Source organism: Talpa europaea (genome assembly GCF_964194135.1).
Source record: "Talpa europaea genome assembly, chromosome: 1".
NCBI lineage: Eukaryota > Metazoa > Chordata > Mammalia > Eulipotyphla > Talpidae > Talpa > Talpa europaea.
The window spans coordinates 77,676,983-77,701,862 of NC_140073.1; the positions used below are offsets into that span (position 1 = coordinate 77,676,983).

Consider the following 24,880-nt stretch of genomic DNA (forward strand, 5'->3'; position numbering starts at 1 on the left):
AGAGAGAAGGTCAGGGAAGGCAGAAAGACAGGGAAAAGAAAGACAGGGAAAAGTAAGAGAAGGTAAAGGAAAAATAAAGAAGCAACCGCTAGTGTCAAATTGTCTCAAGCCCCCCATTTCAATCCTCAGCCCTTCTCTTTTCATGCCTATGAATCCCGCGGGTCGGGACACATGCATACAAGAACGGGGGTACACAGGCCAAACGCGCGTGAAGGTGAAGAGGATTCACCAAAGACAGAGCAGGGAATAGAACAGGTAGACTGACTGAAATACACTGTTGAGGGGAGCAGCGGGCGAGACAGGAGAGGTCTCCACACCATGTGGGATTCTCCCCAGGCCAGCTGGGATGAAACCGTAGCTGCAGAGGCTGCAGACAACTTCACAGTGCTGCGCTCAACCGCCTGCGCCACCAGGAGAGGCCCTGGAAGGGCTTGGATGTTATTTTTAAAGGGAGGAGGTACATCAGTAGGTTCCCCATAACAAGGTAGCTCACTTTTGGGGAGACATGGAATTGCCTTGGGATACCAGGATACTTCTTGCTATTTGGGTATTGTGCTGGACTTTCCACCTCCCCAGGTGCCCAGAGCCTACTTCAGTGTGGCTGACTGTCTTAATCATCAGTAACTGCCTCTTTTTGCCTAAAGCAACAGCCCCATAAACAACCCTCCTTAATTAGTGCTGGGGGTTGACAGACGAATACCCAGTTCCCACCCTCCTCAGGTGAGAAAAGTCAGAGCCTTGGGTTTTGCACCATAGAATTCTCCTGAGGTTAAACTTCTGTCCACACTGTGGTAGCCAAGGCTGACAGTGTGTGTGTGACCTGTGCAGTCCTACCACGTCTCCTGCTCTGCTGTCACCATCTTGTAATTCTTGTAACCTTTGAATAATGGACCCTATATTTCATTCTGCCCTGGGCTATGCAAATTATATAGCTGGTCCTGGGGATAGCTGGCATGATAACACTCTTTTCATTGACTGGCTTCCCTTTCCTGTCTGACTTTCCCTATTGGTCTTTCCTGTATTTTCTAATAATTTACTTGTCCTTGAATCACTTTTATGGGGTCTACTTTTGGGAGACCCAAGTTAGACCATTGCAAATGTCATTATAATCCTGAAAAACAATGCACAGAATTAATGAAAGTTATTTTACTTTATTAAAATAAAACAAGAATGCATGTGGGTTTAATTGTCACTAAAACTAAAGTTATGGTTACAGCATTTGTGATTACTATACCATATTGTAATATCTAAGTAGCTTTATTAGGAAGTAATGCCCAACTAAGCTTTCCAGTTTCTCTGCATTGCAGATCTAGGGCCCAGGTGAATCCAACATGCAAATATCTCCCTGAAGAAGTAGGGCAACAAACAGCAGTAGAGTTGACATTTAAACAACAACTCTGCATGCCATCTGTTTTACAGAAATTATTTATCTTTGACAGCATGTCAAGAAGAGTAAGTTCACATAATTTAGGAGTAGCTAAGTCCTTGATTACTTAGAGGAATTATCTATAACCACCCAGATTTTTTTTTTTTTTTTTTTTTTTTAGTAATGTCCAACAAAGTTTTAAAAAAAATAGGTCAGGAAAAGTGACCACTGTGTAGAGTCTTGTAATGAGGACAGATATTAGAGTGATTCAATCTTCAACTAAAATTGAAGAACAAGATAAATGTAAATAAGAATCTGAAAAGACCAGCTCAAAAATCGACAGTCCATATATTCACAATTTTGATATCCCTAGTGTTCAGCACAGTATCTAGAATGGAATCAATGCCTAATAAATATTTAGTCAATGACTGAACTTCATTTATGGCTGTGCTTTGAGGTTTAAGTAGGAGAAAATGACTTACCACTACCTCTGGAAACACCCCTAAAATGAATAACAGAAGCCAACATTATAGTTTGGTCTCATCCTGCTATGTAGTCCTATAATTTTACTGTAAAAATGCTTTGGACAAAGGCCAAGGGGATGGATTTTATAAAAAAGAGTCATCATTGCAGACCCAAGAAGGCATATCCTCAGAAAGGCTGGCCCTTCCCTAGCACTGGGGAACTTGGATTTCAAGAGTTCCCTAACTGGTAAAGGTGGCTCACTGTGCCTAAGATGCTCATGCAAACAATGTGGTTTATGGTGAACCCTTGCTTTCCTTCTGGGAGTTGGGGTGTTCACATGTGGTAGACAAGGTGGTGCCCCTGTGACCAGTTTCCCCTCAAAATCCCTGGGCTCTGAGTCTTTAGTGACTATCCTAGCTGGTAACATTTCACATGTGTTGTCTTCCCCAGGGAATTCACTGTGTTGTGCTTGACTTTTCTGAAAGATGGTCCCCAGATGCCTCTGTCTTGTTAACTCCTGATGGTACCCCACATTCCTGGTCCCTTTGCTCATTCTGCTTTATATCCTTTCACTGTATCAAATCATTGTTGTGAATACAACTTAAAAAATGACATCTGGTCTTCCCCTGGTGGCGCAGCGGTTGAGTTCTGGGCTGTGAAGCTGCCCGCAGCCTCTGCAGCACTGATTCGATCCCTGGCCGCTGACAAGGGTCCCACGTGGCACACAGACCTCTCCTGCCACACCCGTGGCTCCCCTCAGCAGTGTATTTTGTCAGTCTGCCTGTTCTGTTCCCTGCTGTGGCTCTGGTGAATTCTCTCACCCTCCCGTGCTTCTGACTGTACCCAGTGCTTGTATAAATAAATAAATAAATAAATCTTTTTTTAAAAAAAGATGACATCTATAACTACATACACTTTATCCTTCTTAATAATACCTAAGGCTAATAATTGAGTTCTTCCAAGCACCTGGCATAAGGTCAACAACTCATATGCAAAAAACACAATGATCAAAAAAACTTCAAAGTAGATCTTGCATTCCCACCACTGGCAGATGAAGGTATGGAGACTTAAAGAGCTTTGGGGCCTTGTTCATGATGTTAGCATCTATTAGGTGGCAAAGGGTGCACAGGCCTATGAGATGCAGACAACAGACTGGGAGGGCTCAATGGAATTGCTCTCAAAAATGCAAATCACAAGGCAAATAGTGCTAAACATGACAGCCATATATGAGGCACACATTGCTGAATCAGCTATTCAACATTTCTAGATTTCTAGTTTTCTAGACCCATGATTGCAAACACTGTCATTCCCCAGATTCATAGAAAGAGGGAAACTGACATGGCAGATATTTTGAAGTTCTGGAATATCCCCACTCTGTCAAAGAGTGTTGGAACTTTAGGCCAAGAGAACATTATGGAGGATCTAGAATAAATCCTTAATCTGAAGATTGAAGAAACAAAGTGTTTTCCACTAAATCATAGAATCCCAAACTGGACTTTGCTTTGCACTCCCCAACCCCAGCACATTGTTTGTTCCCTCAGCACATTGCTACCTCCTTGCCACTTTTGAAAAAAATCAGATTCAATTTTGAGCCAGGATATGAGCAGTATTTCCATTTTTTTAAATTACAAGTTACATAGGAAAGAGACCTGTTTTAAAGCAGAATTTTGCACAAATACTTTTGACATCAGGGTAACATTTTGATGACTGGGTCAGTGTGAAGGGAAATAACATCTTTTGAAAGGCAAACCACACATTCAGCAGCAGGGCAGTCATGCCCACTCCAAATGTGTTCTTATTCACCCAGGATTCCTTCCAAATGGACTCTGAAGGGGAACACATGGCTGAGTTTCAAAAGGGCACAAAGTCACCTTAAAGCACATTCCCTTGGTTTGAGAGTTGACACAATCGAATTATAGGCAGAAACTATTTATCATGATGGCATGAAAGTCTTTCTTCAAATTCCTCCTGCTTTTATAATCAAACAATAACATCTCCAGAGTATAGGTTTTAGCTATATGAGAAACATATTGGAAATAGATTCAATGCTCCTGGCACGGCTGTGACAGTGTTTCATAACCTGGTAACCTCTCAGCTTCTTCTTCCTCTTCCCTGAAAAGCTTTTAGCGGCACAGGGTGGTAAAGCAAAGATAAAACAAACCATCACCCTCTTATCTGATTGTGTACAAAATGAGTGGAGCAGACACTGACCCACTGATAAGAAGATTGCTAAATGACTCTTCTCAAATTCTGTCAATGGACTAATGAAAGAAATTAAGACTGACATTGATAAGTTATTTTCTCAATCATTACCATTTTCAAAAATGAAGGTTTCTCCAGAACCAGTTAAGCCCTGGTTGCACATCTATGATTCATTAGAAAGTGCCCAGATGAACTCCGTGTTGTAACAGTTTTACTGAGATGCTCTCTTTTCTTTACATCCCATTCTGGTTTTCTCTGGAATGCCTCTCCAGTATAGAGTCCTTCAGGTCAAGAATGAATACCCTGTTCCCAGGATCACTTCTCTTTTTTTCTCAGGTGCATATTTCATTACACAACTTAAATCTATCACCACAATTCGCCATAGCTATCACCTGATCTATCAGGCTAGCATTTTGCAGCTCTTTCTAACTAAGGTTTTTATTTACTCAAACATGCCAGGCTTAATGAACACATTTGGAAGCCAGTTCACTGGGTGTGCAGGTCACCTTAATTGAGGTAGTTTTTCATTAAGTGTGTATGATTGAGTTCTTATAGTAGGAGAAACACTTCTAATTGATTTTGGGGCTTTCAAAAAACTCCTCTCGAGCAAGCCCTCTTTTTTTTTTTTTAATTACTGCTGCTTCTCATGTCTAAAAGTAATAAAAAGTCAATGACATTACCAGCACATAAGGCACAGACAGTTCAGTCCAGCTATAATGTCTGCAGAATCAAGTGTCTAAATTTCAAGAGTTACCTGCGATCTCTGATTCTAACTTACTCTTCCGACCCCTGATGTGCTTCAAAATTGACGATTAACTTTATCCTGCTGGTCAAGGCCTTGTCCTTATACAGAAATCCTAATGAGCTGCTCGAAAAGTAGGCCAGAAGATGAAGGAAGGGTGGGCGTGTATGGCATAGATTAGAAGAGCAAACTTCCCACAGATGTGTTTTGTTTGGGGTGGTACTTCAATTTTTATCTTTAAAACAAAATTGTGAAATATATTACAACTATGGGCATAAAGAACAAACAGTTCCACTGAAATCATCACATAAAAGAACACCCACATCCACCTGAACTACACTAACAGTGTTTTTCAGCTACTCTTCTGCCCTCCTGATCACATCCTTCTCCCCCTCTATAAGATAAACACATTGCTGCAGTTCAATTTATTTATTAACTTTGTGTTTTCTTGTTTGTTCAGTTTTATGGAGGAACTAGAATAAATCCTTCACCCGATGACTGATGAAACAGAAATAAATGTTTTGCACTAATCATAAAACACCAAACTGAAATTTGCCTAATGCCCCCCCCCATTCATTTCCTCAGAATATGGCCTCCTACTTGCCACCGTTGTTTAGTTTTGCTGTTTATACAAACAGAATCAGACTATAAGCACTCCACTGCAATTGCCTTCTCTCTACCAACACTGTTTTTGAGATGAATCTATGATACATGCACATGGGGCTCATTAATTTTCACTGCTGTATTATATTCCACAGTACAAATATTTCAACATTATTTTATCTGCTGTTGAAGAATATTTGTTTTTCATTTTTTTTCTAGTTGCTATTATGACAATGTTGCCATGGTCATTGTGGTATATATTCTTGATATACTTTCCAGGAGCTTCTTTAGGGCCAAGGCTTTCATCAAATATTTTTACTATTATCCGCAGTGATAAAATTTTATATCATAAACCGACGTATCTTTGTGTTTGTACCTATACAGAAATGTAAGAAAACATCATCTTTATACTACATTTTGACTAATATTTTCCCTTATCACATGTGATTCTCCAATATTTTCATTAATAAAAACAAGACATACAAATGCTGACTTTAACCAAATTGATTTCACACCTCACTATTGAGTATAGTTCAAAAAGCCTTGTTTAGAATATGCCTATTTTTTCTGTTATTAATAGAACTATAGTGAATTTCATATTTTTGTGGTATTTTCATATTGTACTTTTAGTTTCAACTTCCCTGTGAATTGATATTTAGGTTTGTCAAATCTAAATTAAACTACATTTCCTTGACAATCTTTGCCTTTTAACCAGAGAATTTAGTCTACTTATGCTTATGTAAATTTTCATGTATTCAGATTTATTTTTACCATTTTACTTTGTGTTCTATTTGTCATTTTATATGGTTGTATTATTCATGTTTTCTTTTAGTTTGAATTTCTTTTGAACATTTCATTTATCCTCTAGTTTTTCTACTAGTTTAGGGATGTTAAATTCTTCTATTTAGTTTGAATGATCACCCTAGAAATATCAGTATGTGTATATAACTTACCAAAGTAATATATTAATCCTCAACAATATAAGGCCATTTCAATGCTATAAATGTTATCATTCCTTCCAATTCAGTTCTAGTTCTATTACTCTTTCTTTTGGTGTATTTTAGTCATGTACGGTATAAAGTACATTTATTGTTATATAAAAATGGTTGCCACTTTCTGTACTTATCAGTTCTCCCTATATTTCTAACCTTCTTGTAATAACTTTTCTTTTGTTTGATGTAAATTCTTTAGAAGTTACTTTGATGAGGAACCATTGTTAGAAGACACCAGTTTTTTTTTTTAGCCTAGGCATTATTTACTATCTTTTTGAAGCATCGTTTCACTGAGTATTCACTTTTAGATCACTAATTATTTTGTTTCAGTGCACTGATGATATAAGTCCATTAGCTTTCATTGTTGCTGTACAGAAGTTCAATGACATTCTAATTATCATTATTTTGAGGTTATCTATATTTTTAAGTTTATTTTAGTAACTTTCCTTATTTTTGGAGTTCTATATTTTCATCAAGACATGCCTAAGTGTAGAGTTCTCTCCCCCCCTTTTCTAAAGTATGATGACAAAAACTGTATATACTTAAGGCATACAATGCAATGTTTTTATAGACATTGTAGTTACCACAATTGAACAAGTTAATACATCCATTACCCCAGAGTCATCTTTTTTTTCTGATGTGTGTATGGTGAGAACACTAAAATCTACTCTCTTACAAAATTTCAAACATAGAATATATTATTATTAACTATAGTCACCGTGCTTTGCATTAGGTGTCCAGAATGCATTTGTCTTATAATTGAAGTTTGCACTCTTTGAACATCTTCCTGTTACTCCTACCCTGGAGAGTTTGATAAATACTTTTCTGCTCTGTTTCTATGAGCTTCACCTTTTAGAAAAGATACCACATATATGTGAGATTATGATTTATCTGTCTATTATTTCACTTGTCTAATGTCTTCCAGGTTCATTCATGTTCTTGCAAATGGCAGGATTTCCTTCTTTTTTAAGGCTAAATAATATTCCTGTATGGTGTATACACATGCACATACTACAATTTGTTTACTCATTCATTGTCAGTATATTATTTCCTTGTCTACAATGAACAATTTATTGTTTCATTGTTCATTGTCAATACTGGTTATTGTGACTAATCTGCGTTGAACATGGTGGTACAGATTTCTCTTTGAGATAGTGACTTTATTTACAAATAGAACTATCAAATGATCTAATAATCTGATGCCTAGGGATATATCAAAAGGGAATAAAATCACTAACCTTATGAAAAGATTTCTTTTAATTTATCCTACTTGGCTCCCTGAACCTGTGGGTTGATAGCCTTCTTTAATTCTGTAAAAAAGTCTCAGTCATAGACTTTTAAAGTATTATGTTTAAAAGTAGTATGTTTTAAAGTATTATGTTTAATCCATATTCTATTTTCTTGGGAGCTACAAATAAAGGTACATATATTTCATCACTTTTTATCTAATGCAACCTAGTCTCTCTTTTATATTATACTTCCTTCGTTCTCTGTGATACATTTTTTTTTTTGCAATTTTTGAATTCTATCTTTTAGTTCAGTTTTTCAGTGGTGATAAAGATGATCTAACAACTTATTTTAAATTTTGTCATTTTTGAATATATGGCTGCTTATCTGTTCCTTTGTTAACCTTTATTTCCATTTATAGTTATTTAGTTACACTAAATATTTGTATTTATTTTCTTTATTGGATATTTCCCAATTCTGCAGTCTCTGAATTGGGATGTGGTATAGATACATGATGGAATATTATTCAGCAATCAAAAAAGATAAACTCATGCCATTCACAGCAACGTGGATGGAGCTAAAAGGAATTATGCTCAGTGAAATAAGCCAGAAGGACTAAGAAAAATATCAGATGGTTTCACTTACAGCAGGAATATAGGGAAACCAAATAAGACATCAGTGTAAAAAATAACAGTACAAAACGCAACAAAGCAAAAACAGACAATTATAAATCAGAGACATCCTGCAGGGGAGGTGGAGAGAGAGGGATTAGAGGGAGGGAGGGAGGACCACAGGGGACTGAGGTGATGGTGCACGGGTGCATTGGGGAAGGAAACTCTGTGGGGACTCCACCTGATGGGGCGGGGTGGAAGCAAAGATTGTTCAAAAATGTACAATGATGTAAAAAATGAAAAAAAATTTAAAAAGGAAAAATATATAAAAAATAAATAAATGTCCAAATATGTCATTGCCCCAAAAAAGAAAGACTCATCCTATAATTTGATATTTTCTGAATCTCACTAAGTCGTCATTTTTCACCCTGTTTTAGTGATTTCCTATTGCAACTTTATGTGTACATAAAAGTTTAGAGTGACTGACCTTGGTACTGCCAGACTCCTCGAAATATTACCAACCTGAGTTGTAAAAATCTTGTAATTGTAACTTTCAAATATTCTCAATTATTACAATGTATTCTCATACACCCATCACTAGCTTTATAAAATTAATATTCTGATATTCTTGTTTCATCTGTTCACTCTCTCAAATTTTTCTCTGAAGTATTTAAAAGCACAACTGGGAACACTGAAAATCTCAAGCTGGAGGACTTAGGGGATACAAAAAGAGAGTGAATTAGATGTCTGAGCCACATGAGTATGAGCTAATGATCCAGAATCTTCAGAAGAGAATTTTCTTTTCTTTTCCCCCAGCTGTAGTTAAGGCTGAGTTGAGGCTGAGTCAGAAGTTTATCTTTAGTGTTTATCTTTATCTCTGCAGGGTGGATGTGTAGCCATTGATTCTGGGAATCTAGCTTCATGCTGGGTGGGGGAGGGGAATTTTTTGATCCATCATTTCATGCTGTTTAGGCTCTGGGTTTTCCTTACATCAGAAGTTAGCTCCTCAATGCCAGGTTCCAAGGAGAGTGACCAACTGCCCAGTTCATGCAGATCCTTTACAGGACTTTTAGTGCTAAAACCAAGGAAGTCTTATGCAAACTAGGACCATTGGTCACTGTGGTCTCAAGCACCAGAAACTAGCTCACGCTCTATACTGGCCAAATTGCTATCACACTATCTTCCTTATGCATGCAAACTTTTCCCCTTGAATTCCGTGCCTACAGTTCAACTGTCCATTTAAGAAAGTATGTATATTTTTATATTATATTCTATACTTTTAGTTGTGCCATCTTGGGAAAGAATTTTGAAATTATAATTTGAAATATTGCCAGATAATTCTGGCAATGAATTAAATGAATCTGATGATTTACTTTTTAAAAATGAGCCCACATCTTACAATGTATCATATGTCACATAAAAATCTAGACTTTTGGCTCCTGGTAAAAAAATCGGAAAGACTTGGCCACATAGGGCAAGCCTTCTATGGTGACAATTGAAAATGACAAGTAGCTGCACTCCTAGGAGGGGCCATGCTCTTTCTATTCCTTATGATTCTCATTACTCATAAGATAAATGCATGGGTACTTCAAGTTCACTCTGTCTTCCTCTCTGACCTAGAGGTTTATTTGGGTTTGCAATCCCTGGTCAAGCGATCTACTCAAGGGATCCTTAGTCTCTGGTGTCTATAAGGTGACAAAAAACCCAAAGAATCAAAAAACCAAAAAAAAAAAAAAAAAAATCCCCAAAAAGCAAACAAACCCTAGTCATTAGTTACAATTCTTGGGATGGGCCTCCCCTGGTGGCGCAGGCGGCTGAGTGCAGAGCTGAGAAGCCTCTGTGGCGCAGGTTCAATCCTGGCTGGCCAGGGAGATACCCACATTGTGTGGCAGACCTCTCCTGCCTCACCTGCTGCTCCCCTCAGCAGTGTGTTTCAGTACATTCACCTGTTCTGTTCTCCACTCTGTCTCTGGTGAACCCTCTCATCCCCCACACATCTGGTCTGTACCCCAGTTCTTATATGCATGAATGGATAATCTTTAAAAAAATCATTATGTATTTTAAAGAAATAAAATTCTTGGGAGTTTATTTAACTTTACTTCTCAGCTACAGCTAAGCTAGGCTTGGATGCTGGCTCCATTCACACTAGCCATGTTACTGAACAAGGTATATAACTTCCCAGAACATCCTTTACCTCATCTGCAAAGGGTGACCATCATAGCTAACTTGCAGGGTTGATATGAGGATAAAACAAAGCAACATTCATAAAACACTTTGGCCGTTGGCCAGCATATAGACAGTACTTTGTAAAGACTAGATATTAGTGTAATTTATATTTTTGCCCTACTTTCAGCATTTTCTGTGATACTGGGAAGCTTTCTGGTTCAGAGGCTGAACACTCTGCTGTTTGACCTAGTTTTGACCCCCACCTATTAACTGTCATGTCATAAGTCACACAAATTCTTTAAGTAAATTAATTGCCTTTCTGAGAAAGTGAGGGGACGATATGAAAAGAGGTCTTTGTATAGCTGTTTCAGATTCCCTAATCTTGTACTTTAGAATAGGTTTTGGTAAGATGTGTGGTATATGTGAGGGGAGGCCGAGCTTAAATAACGTGTCCACCCAGTACCTGTTCGGTGAGTCCTTTCTCCTTCCAGTACCTGGGTTAATTCAGGCTGCCCCCGAGGATGTCATGTCTGCTCCTGCCCTTGGCACTACAGCTCTTCCATCTGTAGAACACCACCCTTGCCTTTCCTAAATGTCAAAACTCTCCTTCTAGTGCTCAGTTTCCTGGTAGGAGAATGTACCAGCCTCATGGATCTCTGCATGAGGGTCTTGCCAGGACTAGCCTGAGGAATGCACTGCTGCTATCTGTCTGTGTGCCCTTCACAGAGACCTTCCGTATTATACAAGTGACTTGAGAACCTTTGTCCATAGGAGTTACCAGTGGGTAGGAAGGTCTGATACATTCTGGTAGGCTGACAGCAGAGATCTTTCAGAGCAGAGAGTGCTTTGGCAACTCTTAAATATTCCTGGCTGTCCATCCTTTTACATGAATACCTAACTCTATCCCAGCATGCAACTGAAAAGGAAACAGTATGGAGATTAGCCTATTTGCTTAGTCTGGGCTAGGAGAAAGAAAATTAATATGTTTCTATTTAAAAAGTCTAAATATAAGCATCATAGTGATGTATGGCCACTTCTTATCATCTTGGTCTTTTTAAAACCTGCATAGTCGGGCTTCCCTGGTGGCATAGGGGTTGAGTCTCAGCACTATCACCCTATCACCACTGCAGCCTGAGTTTGATGCCCAGCCAGGGAGCTACCCACATGTTGGAGCAGGCCTCTCCTGTCTTGCTTGCTGCTCCCCTTAATGGTGTATTTCAGCAGATCTCCCTGCTCTGCTCCCAACTCTGTCTCTGGTGAATCCTCTTACCCCCCACACCTCTGGCCTACACCTCTGGCCTATGCATAAATAAATAAATCTTTAAAAACCCCAAAGCCTGCATAGTCTGTGTATTATTTGTAGGATGAAGGTCAAACAATCAGTCCTATCTGACAAACCTAGTTCTATTTGTACCTCATCCTAAAACCTATCCTCTTCTCTTGCCTAGTTGGTCTCCCACCAGCTCCCCTTCCCTACCTTATGCCAAGTCCTATCTCTACGTCTTTGCTTACTGCTTCCCTTTAGCTGCAGGATATTCCCATGCCCTTTGCTGATGAAATGCTATCCTTACACAATGGTTCCTAAACAATACTGCACATTGGAATTACCTTGGGATTTTAAAAATAAATGAATGTTTGGCTCCTACACCTAAAGATTGTGATTTAACTGTTTTGGGGCATTATCTTAGCATTAGCATTTTAGGTTATTCTGATGAGTAGCATTGGTATAAATGGCAAGTGTTCTTTAACCTCAATATCTAATTCTTTTTTTTCTTTTTTTTTCCTTCCCCCTCAGGTGTAGTCAAAAAAAGCAAACATTGTTTAAAAATGAACAATGATGTAAACTATATATACATAAAAAAAGAAAAAAAATCTAATTCTTACTCTGGAAAACCAACATTCCCTGTTATGATACTCATATGTATGCAGACTTCCCTCTATCCTATCTATGATGGCAGTATATCAGAATTATCTTTTTTCTTCTGTCTCTTCACTAGACTGCAGTTCATAGAGTACAGGTACTTTGTCTTATTCATCTTTGCATCCCCGATATTGAACACAGAGCACGGCTTGTAGAAGATGCTCCCTAACAATCTTGTTCAACTAAATAAAACTTAGCTCTCTGAGGCAATCTATAGACACAAATATTTTATTCAGAGTAAAAAAGCCATACTTTCAATGTTATCTGTTTATAATTCCCTATCCTCTCTATTGCAAGAACAGATGCAGGGAGTCATAGGTTAGGAATTGGTGTATCCACAAACAGAAATTTCTACCAAAGCCTATCTCATGACTATCTCTGGTGGTTAGAGAAGAGAACTCACAAGGAGCAAGTTAATATTTGGAAAAAGCAGAGGATCAGCCACAAATCAGAAACAAGGAGGATGACTTGTAATGGTTCAAGTACAGGGATTGGTATCAGATATCAGTGAATGGGAATTAATATTATTATTTTTGACCCTTGGTTGGAAGGAGCCACATGGTCCTGTTTCTAAGGGTCTGTCTTCGTGACAGGTGGAATTTATATTTCAGGTTGCCACAATGCAAGGTGAGTTTGTGCCTTGCAATTATGAATGGGTGAATTCAGGGTAGGCATGGTAGAAATGCCCTTGCTCAAGCTGTTACTCTACAGTTCCTCTTAGATGTCATTTTGTATGTTTAGAAATGCAGGAAGATTATCATCCTGGGAAGTATTAGTATGAGATCCAAATTACGTAAAACTCCTTCATCCTACTCCTCATACACAGGCATTATCATGTAAGCAGTTTTTAGTCAGGCACTGGTGCATTAGTAATGAACAGGACATTATGTATCAAAGTTGTTGCTGAGAACATTTCTACTGCCCACTCACATTTACTTTTGATCATCAATGGCTCACACTTTCTATAATTAAGACTAAATATGTTAGCACACTATTCAAAATGTGACATTTAACTCAAGTGGCTTCCTACTCAAAAAGCTGTGAAACTTGGATCAATGTTATGGGATATGCTTTAATTTTATTTTCAATATGAATGTCATTTATTGTATATTAAATTACTAATTTTTTTTTCAAATTTTCTGAGTGGGAAAATTTGCTAATATTCTTGCAAGAAGAGATAATTATCAAGGACTTTAATTGATTGGCAGCTACATTACTGGAAGCCCTGCTGCTCTATTTGTTTTAATTTTAGAAAAGGGAAAGTTGAAGATGCATTGTGGTGAGCAATTACATATTTATTCATAAGTATGATGGTGGCAAAGTAAACCAAATTCAATACATTTTTTTCAAAAAAGTTACTCAAGATTAACTATACAAATAGAGTAGTGGTAGTTGAGATTATGCAAAAACAGAAACTAAGCATAAATCATTTGATGTTAATTATATCTTTTCCAGCAACTCTGCAAATTATTTTCTTATGCCTTTCTTAAATGATATTAGAAATGTGTCTGTGTCCCTAGTAAGGTGATAACTTTGGGAGAGAGTGGGCAGCAGGCTGAGATTGCTACATGTCCTCTAGTATCCATTCTGCCTTTCTTCACTAAAGAGAGAAACTCCATTCTCCATTTTCTTTCTTTCTTTTTTCTTTTTTTTTCTTTTTGCTGGGCATATGGTCTACTGCCTGGAAAAATGTTTTCCAACCTAAGAGAAAAAGACTGACCAGTGGACAGTAGCAAAAGGGATGGGTCAGCTGTTAGAATGTGTTCTTAAAGATAAGGACCACCTGTCTGTCCTGACCCCTTCTTTCTTCCTGCTGGTTGGAAAGTGGACATCGGAAAGTAGACCATGAAATGACCTCAGAAATGCTAACCCTATGAGCAGAGAGACAAAATTAGAGTAGTCTGACGCTGTCCTGTTAGCCTGTATCAACTACTTTTGAACTGTCATGTGGGACAGCAAGAAATTTCTGATCTTAATTAAGTCACCATACTTTGGGTTTTCTTTCACTCCCATATGAACTAACCCTACTGGTACTAATAGTTAGGTAAATCCAGTCTTGGATTTAAAAACAATTGTGGTCTGGATAATTCAAAGTGCATATGCGCACATGGATAACAACTGTGGACCATATTGTATTAGGGTTTTAATACAATAAACTAAGTTTTGGAGTTCCTTTCATTTAGGTAAGATAAAGATCTAGGTCCTGGTCCTTGCTCATGTAACTGAGGTACTTGATTCAAGAGCCCACGAATTTTCCCTTTCTTTCCTGACTGAAGAAACAGCTATGGCTACAGATATTGTGGCATCAGGCCTAGGTGAAGAAGCTTCTGTATTTGCTGAGCATCACTGGAATGTGATATATAGTATCCTTGACAATAAGAACTATGCACATGAATCTTTTATCCCTTCTGATTCTACTGCACACTGAGCACATGACTCCTGTGATTAGAGCCTTTATGGTTGAATGATAAAACATTACAAGAACAAGGTCTATGTTACAGAGGTAAAATGGCCATTGTACATTCTGATTCAAAACTTTTCTATTTGGTTCAACAGTTTTTTCTCACTCTTTAGCCTTCAGGCTGGTCATTTCTTTAAAGGAGGATTATATGACAAAATAACTCATCCCTCCTAATACTGCTTTTGATGATGTCCATTATCTGAACTAGGATTGAAATTCTTGTCTTTTCTCCCTTGCCCTATAATTTGCTCAAACTAGTAATCTGAGGTACTGAAATATTGGCATCTAGGAATTCCTCATTATTAGAGGTAAAGTTGTTCTTGAGTCCTTGCAAAAGATGACATAAAGGATATTCATTTAATTAATTACTCCACTGAGATGAATTAGTTTGCCAGATTAGTTTGCTGAAATATAGGAGTTGACAAGGAATAAGGAAATGAAACACCTTGGGAACATGGAAGCAAAATAGTGTATGGTATGGTAAGTCATAGTACTCATTGAGCATCTATTGTCCCCTTAATATGTTAACTGCTGGCTAATGCTAGGTTGTGGAGGAGTAGAAGAAAAAAGACAACAGAAAGATCCTATAGAGTCCTGCCCTTCTCCTGGCAGCTAAAGATAGCTATATTCTCATGGCCTAACCATGTCTTTGGTCATGCTCTCCTCTGGTGGTAGGAGCTAACAAAAGGTTATTTGGGAAGAGGCTAGAAATATATTCAATCAATGAAGGAGAGTAAACAGATTTAATTTGACCATGGGGTACTATGACATTTGCCCATTGAGCTATTGAACAGACTGTTCTCTGTAAAGCTTTGCATTTATGAAAACAGATATATCATTCAGTTCAGGACAGTCTTGTCTTCTTGTACATCATTCAGTTCTGCTTGGCTTCTTCCTCAAACTCTTCAAAAGACATTTTCTACTCTATAGGAATTTCCAAATCCTAATCCCCCGTCCCCATTTAAGAATTATTTTTGATGCTATCACTGGCTGATGTTTTTAATATGAGACAATGGTATCTGAGTCCATAGAGTTCATTTAATCTTATTAGATTATTGATATAATATAGAGGGTAAGTCTATTACAATTAAATAACAGCAAAGAATAATTAGAAACATAGTGGTTGTGATCATCATGTTATTACTTCCATTAGGCTAAGCTAGTCATTTGCTTGTTTATTGACATGGAAGTCTGACAGTTGTTAGGGAAATTTTCAAGAACAAAATTGAGTTGTATTATTTTACTTAATCCATGAACCTAGAATTTCAACACAGAATATACACTCAGTAACATGTCTTGTAATTAACTCATAACATTTTGATTAAACCAACATGATTATCGTTAACTACCGAAATGCAAGCATTCACATTCACAAATTCCCTGATTGTTCTTTGTTAAAGACATTAGCTGACATTGGGTTGGAAGAACACATTTAGATACGCTCAGTTGCTGTGATTGAAATTAGTCTACGATTATAAAATACTGGGAGGATACTTAGTTTAGATAAAATGAAGAATATTGGGATTATCAGGGTGCTAAACTATATATTCTTAGTCATTCTGTGGAATAAAAATATGTGATCACCACTTGAATTGTGGATTCTTATTCATTCTTGAAATGGATGCCTTTTTTAAAAGGTCTGTGACATAAGACTGGCTACCCAAGAAACATTCTCAACTGTATTCTTTCTGCTACCTCATGTGATAGAGGCTGGCAAGCAATATACTTTCCCAGCATCCTCTGAAGTTAGAACTGCTTTATGAGCTGGTTCTTACTGAAGACATGTAAGGTAAAGTCAAGAGTAGAAATTCTAGAGAAACTTTTACTATTTCATTTACTCTGTACCTTGAAAGCAGATGGAATGCCTGGAGTGGTGGGAATCAATTTACAACCAGGAGACCAGCATGAGTCAAAGAGCCAGGGATTTAGACACATTATTGAGTTGCTACCCACTTTTCGAGTTTACCTTCCTCTAGATTTTTAATTATAAAAGAGGATGACTCAATTACTGCATTAATGGCAGGTTAGCTTTGGTTATTGTTATTACTTGTAGTCAATAGCAAATTATAAGTTAGTTCACCACCACTTTGAGCAGTTGATGCTAATATTATATGAAGATCTAGTCAGTGTCAAAAACATGCTCCACATTTACTTCCACGAGAATATTTAAAGCAGCACTTCCCAAAAGAAACTGGTGTGTTGATGGAAATGTTCACACAGACCAGATAGAATGTATGGCCATTGAAAACTTGAGATGTCACTAATGCTATTGAAGAACTGAAGGTTTAATTTCATATCATTATAGCTAATTTAAATTGAACCTGAAATAGCCATATGTGGCTACTGGCTATAAGTCAAACAGTGCAGATCTAAGGAATTGCTAGTCACTTTAAAAAATACTTAAATTACAGCAGTTCACATGAAAAAAAATTCAGCCTCTCACTTTTATATATGTTACTTTATAGGCCCAAGAACACCTCATTATGGAAAAATCATGACTCAGTAGTACTTTGCATAGCGTCATGTTTGAAGGTTGTGAAACAATATTTAACTTGCATGTTAACTAACTTCACAGACCTGATACCACTTTAAGCATTTTACATTGACAACTACAATAAAGGATGTCTTTTTGGATAATAATAATCTTATTCAGACTATGCTCATTCAGCTGTTTGCTAAGACTTCTGCATTACCAATTACAAATAAAAAGAATAATAATAGTGTCCCAAGCACATTAAGCTGTGGGTGTACAATAACTCTCTGAGATAACCTGTAAATTACAGTTTGCAGAAGACTGCCACATGTGCGAGGAAATCATCACAAAGTGCACCAATATGGTGCTAAGAGTGGCAAGAGGCTGCAAGATGGCAGCTCCAGAGAGGCCAGTGAATGGCCAGGAGCAGTGAATACTGATAGTACAGAAATCAGAAATGTGTGGAGCTGACATATCCTGGAATGCAGTATTCGAAAATACCTGCTACTCCCAAGTATGATTTGAAGAAATGATTCCATCATGCCTTGGTGTTCTGTGTAAAACAAATAATCAATATGTTTACCCTCACAGCTATTTTTAGAGCCCGAGCAACAGCTAATTCTCTAAGTGTCTAAGGTGGCCCAACCCTGTTAAAATGATCTTTTCTTTTTCTCCTGACCAGGATCACTTCCTTAGATAGCTACTCCATCACTAGTTACCTCTTGGCTGCTGGAATTAGATCTGTAAAGTGCCTTTGTGTTGGGAACCTGAGATCCTTCAGTCTAGGATTATGCATAACTTTAAGAAGTAGCCTACAAGCCTAATTTATTTCAGAGACAGGACTATCTATAAATAGGGATCTAACAGAAATGCTGAAGAAAATATGTTGAAGATTTTGGCAAGCAATATATACTTAATCAATTTGGTTCCATGTGCAATGCATTCATTTTTAAAGATAATCAGTTTAAGAAGGACACCTAACCTATTTTTAACCAATACTAGTTGCAAATATTGCTTCTTGGCATATTTATAGAAACTAGATTGATTCAATATTGATTTTATCCAGAGAGAAAATATTTACATTCAGGGTTACACTTTCATTTCATATTGACAAGTACTCACTCCTCATCAGTTTGTATCACATCCCTTTGCGAAGAACACCTATGTTTTCTTCATAGGTGCTACTATGACCCGTTTCTTTTATGATCACTTTCAATGTCTACAATGAGAAATTAGATAACTATGTGTGAACATTTAAGAACTAGTCCTTATAGAGGGAAACATAAGAGTTGGTCTTTCAAGCACCAAGCCTGAAAGAAGGTTGAATACAGAAAATCTCTCAGTTAAAGAGGTATCAAGAATGAACTTTTACCTATCATGTGGCTCTGAAATGAGGAATCTGCAATTGTGTCTTCATCCTCTTGCAGGTTTTCATGTGTGTCTTTTATCTGTAGCAACAAGAAAGTAATGTCAGCTCTTATTTATTATACTAAGTAGATCATTCATAATCCTCAGAATGATACATTCCATAATTAACATGTGGGTATGCGGATATGTGTATTCTTACACATTTTTTTCATTCCATTTTTCCTTACTCTATCATTTGACTTTGTTACAAGTTTCAATTACAAAAGCATATTAAGAAAAAAATTAGCCCCAGCTCTAAAAGCAGGGATTTACAGGGTAATAATAAAGTCAGTAACACAGATCTGTTAGGAAAAATTTAAGTCTACGGAAATACCATTCCTCCAGAGTCAGTGATTTCCATCACAAGCCATTTAAATAAGGATAAAGAAATACATTTGATTGTGATTCTTTCCTAGAATATAACTCTCTAAGAAAATGTCTCTTTTTTTGTTCTTTCCTCAAATGAAACATGAGGTGACTTGTGTGTGTTCAGTGAACTAGAGCAGTAACACATTTATCTAGATTTTTCAGGTCAAAAATAGTCCCTTTATATTTCAGCTGGAATACCCAGATGCTGAATAAGGACAAATAGAACCCTTGAGAAAAGCTAATAAAGTCACAGTATTTTACAAGTGAGAATTCTGAGAGCCAGTAAGTTTCCTTCAACATGAGTGGCAACACTGAAATTAAAACCCATGTCCACTACCTTCCAGGCTAGCAGCAACAGCAGTATCATCAATAATACCAACACATACACTTAATGCTATGGAGCAGGTGCTGTTCAAACTCTTCCTGCCTGTGGTCCTATAATCCTCACAACAAAGTTAGGAGATAGGTGCTAATGTGAGCTCCATTTCTTAAATTTATTATTTAACTTATTTTTTTGATTTGTTTATTTAAAGTTTAATGAAAAATATTTTTTCAATGAAGTATAGAAATCATTCAGTGAAGAGCACATATTCATATAAAAATATTTCTAGTCCCCAGAAAGCTGCCTTTTGCCCATTTTCTTATAACACTCCCAAGGTTAATTGCTACTCTCACTGCTGTCATCATAAATATAGTTTGCTTGTTTTCAAATTTCATGTAAATGGAGTCTTATACTGCATACTTTTCTGGATTTCTTTCATTCAACCTCAAGTGTGAAAGATTGATTTATGTTGTGAAGTATGGTAGTAATATGTTCTTTTTATTGCTGTGTAATATTCTGTAAATGAATATTCCATAATATACTTATTTATTCTCTTGTTGATGGGTTGATGCAAAGTAAAATAAGTCAGAAGGAAAAAGATAAATATTGGATGGTTTCACTTATATGTGGAATACAGAAAAAACAATCAAAGGGGTACACAGGGCAAGACCTGAAAGTTGACCATAGGTCTGAGGCATCCATGAGGGAAGGGGATGCAGAAAGACATATGGTGCATAATGACACTGAGTTAGAGTTAGCTCCTACTTTTTAACCTCCTATTTTTCTTATTTAATGGAATTTATTTATATTTTATTTTATTTATATTTATATTTTATGATTACAGTTACAATATTAGAATCTAAGTGGAGCTTAATCTGTACATGCAGGTTGCCAGAAGATGGCAAATTCAGGAGAGTATGTAGATGGAGACATGAACCTACAAGGAGAGAGGACTTAAGGAATCAATCTCTAGAGGCCATGCTCCATTACTTTTTTCCACATAAGCTGTCTGCTCCTTGGGGCATGTCCCTATTGTTAGCAAGAAAATTAAGAAAGTGGAAAGAAATGCTCTTATCAACAAGTTCTGTTTCTAGTATTGCACATTTATAGATGGCAGAGAAAATGCTGAGAGCATCAATAAGGTTAATGTGTTACTACCTTCCAAAGTTTACCTAGCACAGTGATCTGTGCGTGATAAACTACCAGAAGAGCCACTATGGAAAGGGTCCCTTAAGCACCTGAATTTCTGTTAACAAACCAAGAGAAACTTTCTACCTTTATTTATAGAAAAACCAGGAAAATTTTTATATTCTTAACCCACATCACCTCTTTTGGCAACATGTTCCATGTTTTTCTTCACCTGTTCATACAATAGTATTGTCTTTAGGATTTCCTAAATTGACCCATTTTAAACTTGAGGGGTGGCCTGTTAACAAGTTGGAACTTGGGTGAATCATCACTTCCATTAGTTCTATGAAATTCTAAACTAAATCGAATCATCAGAACAAGATTCTCATCTTACAGATAAAAAAGGACTCAGAGAGGGCTAATGATCTGCTCAAGGTCACACAGGAATTGTTTTTTATATTACATTACTTTTGTTGAAGTAACATTACATTATAACATTATTAAGTTTCCAGATTTTAGTTAGAGTGGGTCCAACTGACTCCTATTCACTGATGGAATGCAAATTTTCAGACTGTGCCAAACTGTTTTGCAGACAAACCTTGCCAAGAACTTCTGTAACTTTCTGTCTGGCAGTTAGATATGTAGGTAGTGTCCTCAATATACATAAACTATGCTTGTATTTAAGAGGAGCAAACATTTGTGTGTGTGTGTGTGTGTGTGTGTGTGTGTGTAACTGCCTTCCTTCCCTTTTTAACCACTACTTTTCTCCAAGTATTGTAGGTAATAAAGGACATGAAAGCCATAGTGCAGTGTTTCCTATCAGCTCCCTGTCAGAACCATTCTAGGGCTTCATGCACTTAATCGTAAATGCCAAAATGGCCCTTGGTTATTGGAGTTATCGGAGGAACTGGGTTTGTAGACGAGGCCCCTAGTTTTTTTCAGGCCTCCTGGGCTAATAACCCTTGAAGCAGGATGGGAAGAGCTGCAAAAACAAGAAGTTTGGCAGAATTTGACTCAGGACAGACTCATGGTTAGAAAGCTAGAATTTTCTCAACCATTACTCTACCAAGGATAGACACAAATCAATGTCAGCAATGTCCCATTTGCTAAGAAGTAGAAAACAACAATGGGTTGTTTTTGGTTGAAGTCTGTTGTCAATATGTTGAGCATCATAATGGTCCAGTTCTCTCCCATATTAATTGAGGTCACATTGGGTTACAACACAGTACACCTCTATTCTTGTTCATCTTTTGGGCTCTGCAGTTGTAGCCAAGTGCCAGGTAGTATTGACCAGCTACAACAGGTAACCTTTACATGTCACTCTACCCATTTATTCTGTCTATTAACTCCTAACATTAGGAAAGAGTTAACAACAAACAAGGGAGGAAAAAGAGAAAATAATTCACCAATGACCAACATACATACATCGATTTTAGGATTAAACTTAATATTTGAGGACACTCTTCATTTGGAGTTACATACATAATTCTTCCCTGAATCATCCTAGCATTTTTTTTTTTTTTGGTCAAAGTTCACTAAAAAGGGAAAGGACCTAACAAACTGAAGTGAGACAAGGATGTGATCCTTGGAGGGAGGAAGATCACTCCTGGAAGGCATTACCTTTAGAAAAGAGTTAGTCACTTAGAAAACTTTGCAAGAGGAAGGCAACATACACATATTTCTTATTAACATCAAAATGGCATTCAGAGCAGAATTGTTCAATTAAGGATATTGAAATGACAACATTTTGCAGAATTTAATAAGATGATAACAATGTATGTAATTATAGCACTATTTTATCATCACAGTACCATTTTAATGGGATGGCATTTGATGCTTTTATATTAGCATATGTGATTTTTTTTCAGACTATGTGACACTGGGTGAAGAGATCGCTCATAATTTAAGTTAAAACACCTATACTAAAATGGCCATCTCTTTCTACTGCCTGATGAAGGTATATGACATCATTAATTTTGTTAATGATTTTTATTTTGTCCAGTGATAGTTAAATAGGAGACTGGAGCTGTCTTCTTTTGAGACTTCTCAATTCAGAAGATTATCTAAATCCACAGGAAGGAAGGACTAGCAAAGTGTAGCAAGCAGAATGCATTTCTTTCTGACTTATTTACTTAGTAAGAATGCAGTCTTTCCTAGCAATGCCTCTATCTCACTGTGATTTTATATAATTTAAATAAGGTACAAAGTAACATGGCCCTTGTCTAAATTACACAAAAATTAGAGCTAAGTGGTCTATAAATTATGACATAAATGGGGACATAAGCCTCTAACTAAGGTTCTGAAAAGAGAAAAGGATTTAATTTAGCAAAGCATTAATGGGACCTCTATACGTATTTTAGAATGTATCTAACAATCCTGAATATGGATATGCAGTTACTTGTGAACTAAGTGAAAATCTGCTACATTCATGGATTTGTTATACACATGGAAACAATCTTTCTATTTTTTTTATCAATAGAGAGTAAACTAATTAAAATGCTTTTGGACCTTCATAACTAAATAAAATCTTTATAAAGGACAAGGGACATTATATCTATTATTTTTAAATAGTGGATTTTTTCAGGAAAAAGTATGATGTGTAATACATGATGCACAGCTTTTGTTTTAATCCAAAATAGCTATTATAAGAATTTTTTAACCATTAAAAATAAGCAGATAGCAAATTTATGTTAAGCCTTAGTCAGGAAAAATTTCCTTAAACTCTGAATTTTAAAAGGCTCTTGGGTACACACAACAGTGTGCTATGGTATTAGAATGTATCTTGTTTTTTGCATCTAATCTTCTTCTTATAAAGGCTGGTAATATAATAAATAGGCTTTTCCTACTCTTCTTGTACTAGTCCCAAAGGAGACTGATAATGTCCTTTCTGAAATTAGTAATTTTAGCCCAATCTGCACCGAAGATTATGGAGATGAAACAGAAAACATTGAATTTTACATTTTTTTTTTTTAAAAAAGACTAGCTGGTCAACTATCCAGGTTAATATTATTCCTCTGTGTGGAAAAGTTTCCCAGCATAACTAATTTCCTTTTGCAGCTAATAGAAAAATTAGCATATTCTTATTGATTATGTATATTTGCAGTGTTTAGGGAATTTTATACTTCACAGAAAAAATAAGATTGTTTCTTGCAGATATTCTGGAAGGACCAAAGGACACTTATTACTACGTGGTAGACTGTAAATGAGAGAGGAAAAGCAGGACAAATTACTTTAGCATTAGAAAGTAATAAGAAAGTAAAAATGAAATTGTGCCAGCCAAACAGAGGGTCTTTTGTTTTTTTGGTACTTCTGTACAGTGAAGATACACCCTAAGCTGTCAGAACCATATTAAATAGGGTATAGTTAAATTGAGTGCCTCTGATAAAGGGCTCTGCTAGGCTATCAAAGTTTTAGATCAGTAGGATTGAATTTCCGGCATATTGCACATTTCCACACTTTCATTCTCTTTCCTTTCAGTGACACTACAAGGGCAGCCCTAGATATGCTTATAATTTGTGGTTTTACAATGCAGCAGGCATCTACATTTTCAAAGAAGGAATGCTACCATGGAAGCTAAGAGCAAAAACTGGGGAGAAAAAGAAAAAACTTCTGCAAAGAACATAATCTGTGTATTATTTCCAAGAGTTCGAAAAAGACCTTATAGCTCTTCAGAGAGAAAACCTGTGTGATAAAAAAATGAATGTGCTTTTGTTTCAAACAAAAGTAAGTCTGTAAAATTCCAAGGAACCCAAACCCCAAAAGGTAATTAAACTAATAATTAATAACTAATAGTACCAATCAGGATTATTTCTTAAATTTCCTTTACTCTTGAACTACTGCAGGAAAAAAAAAAAAGTACAATTAATTGATATGCTAACTTTTTCCTAAGAAAATGGTAGCATGTACTATATCTTAAAATCTCTTTTATTAAAGTATAAAAAAATATATATAGATGCATTCATTTTTTGTAAAGAGATTTTTTTTACTTAAATGATTAAAAATTTATAAAAAGGAACAATGGACACTATCAAATCAAATATGTAAGAACAGAAAAAGGACTATAAGGAGAGCAATTGCAATTACAAGTAATTTTAAAACAAAAATATTTTTAAACTAGCATACCCTGGGGAATTTTTTTTTTAAGTCCCTTTGTTAAGGGAAATCGACTCTCTGAGGTCTGGAACTCATAATTAAAAGGTGACATGATAGAGAATCAAATTCCAAAATGCCTCTTCTAGCTTCAATACCTTGTCTTAGTAGGAGGATTCAGTACATGTAACTTTCCAAAAACATGGTTAAATCAAATCTTAAAATAATTTTTTTTAAAGATTTATTTTATTTATACAAGAGCCAGGGTACATGCCAGATGCGTGGGAGGGTGAGAGGATTCACCAGAGACAGAGTGGGGAGCAGAACAAGCAGACT

The 24,880-nt window shown here is 36.5% G+C and overlaps 1 protein-coding gene across 2 annotated transcripts in view; it reads right to left on the reverse strand.

Annotated features, from left to right (window-relative positions):
• NCKAP5 (NCK associated protein 5) overlaps window positions 1-24,880 on the reverse strand; it is a gene marked incomplete at both ends in the record, with an annotated part of 781,067 nt that overhangs the window by 78,289 nt on the left and 677,898 nt on the right. For both annotated transcript variants that reach the window (XM_084239032.1, XM_084239031.1), the window contains one exon: window positions 18,602-18,677. In XM_084239032.1, the coding sequence (XP_084095158.1) occupies window positions 18,602-18,677 (76 nt within the window). The remainder of the gene's footprint in view (window positions 1-18,601; window positions 18,678-24,880) is intronic.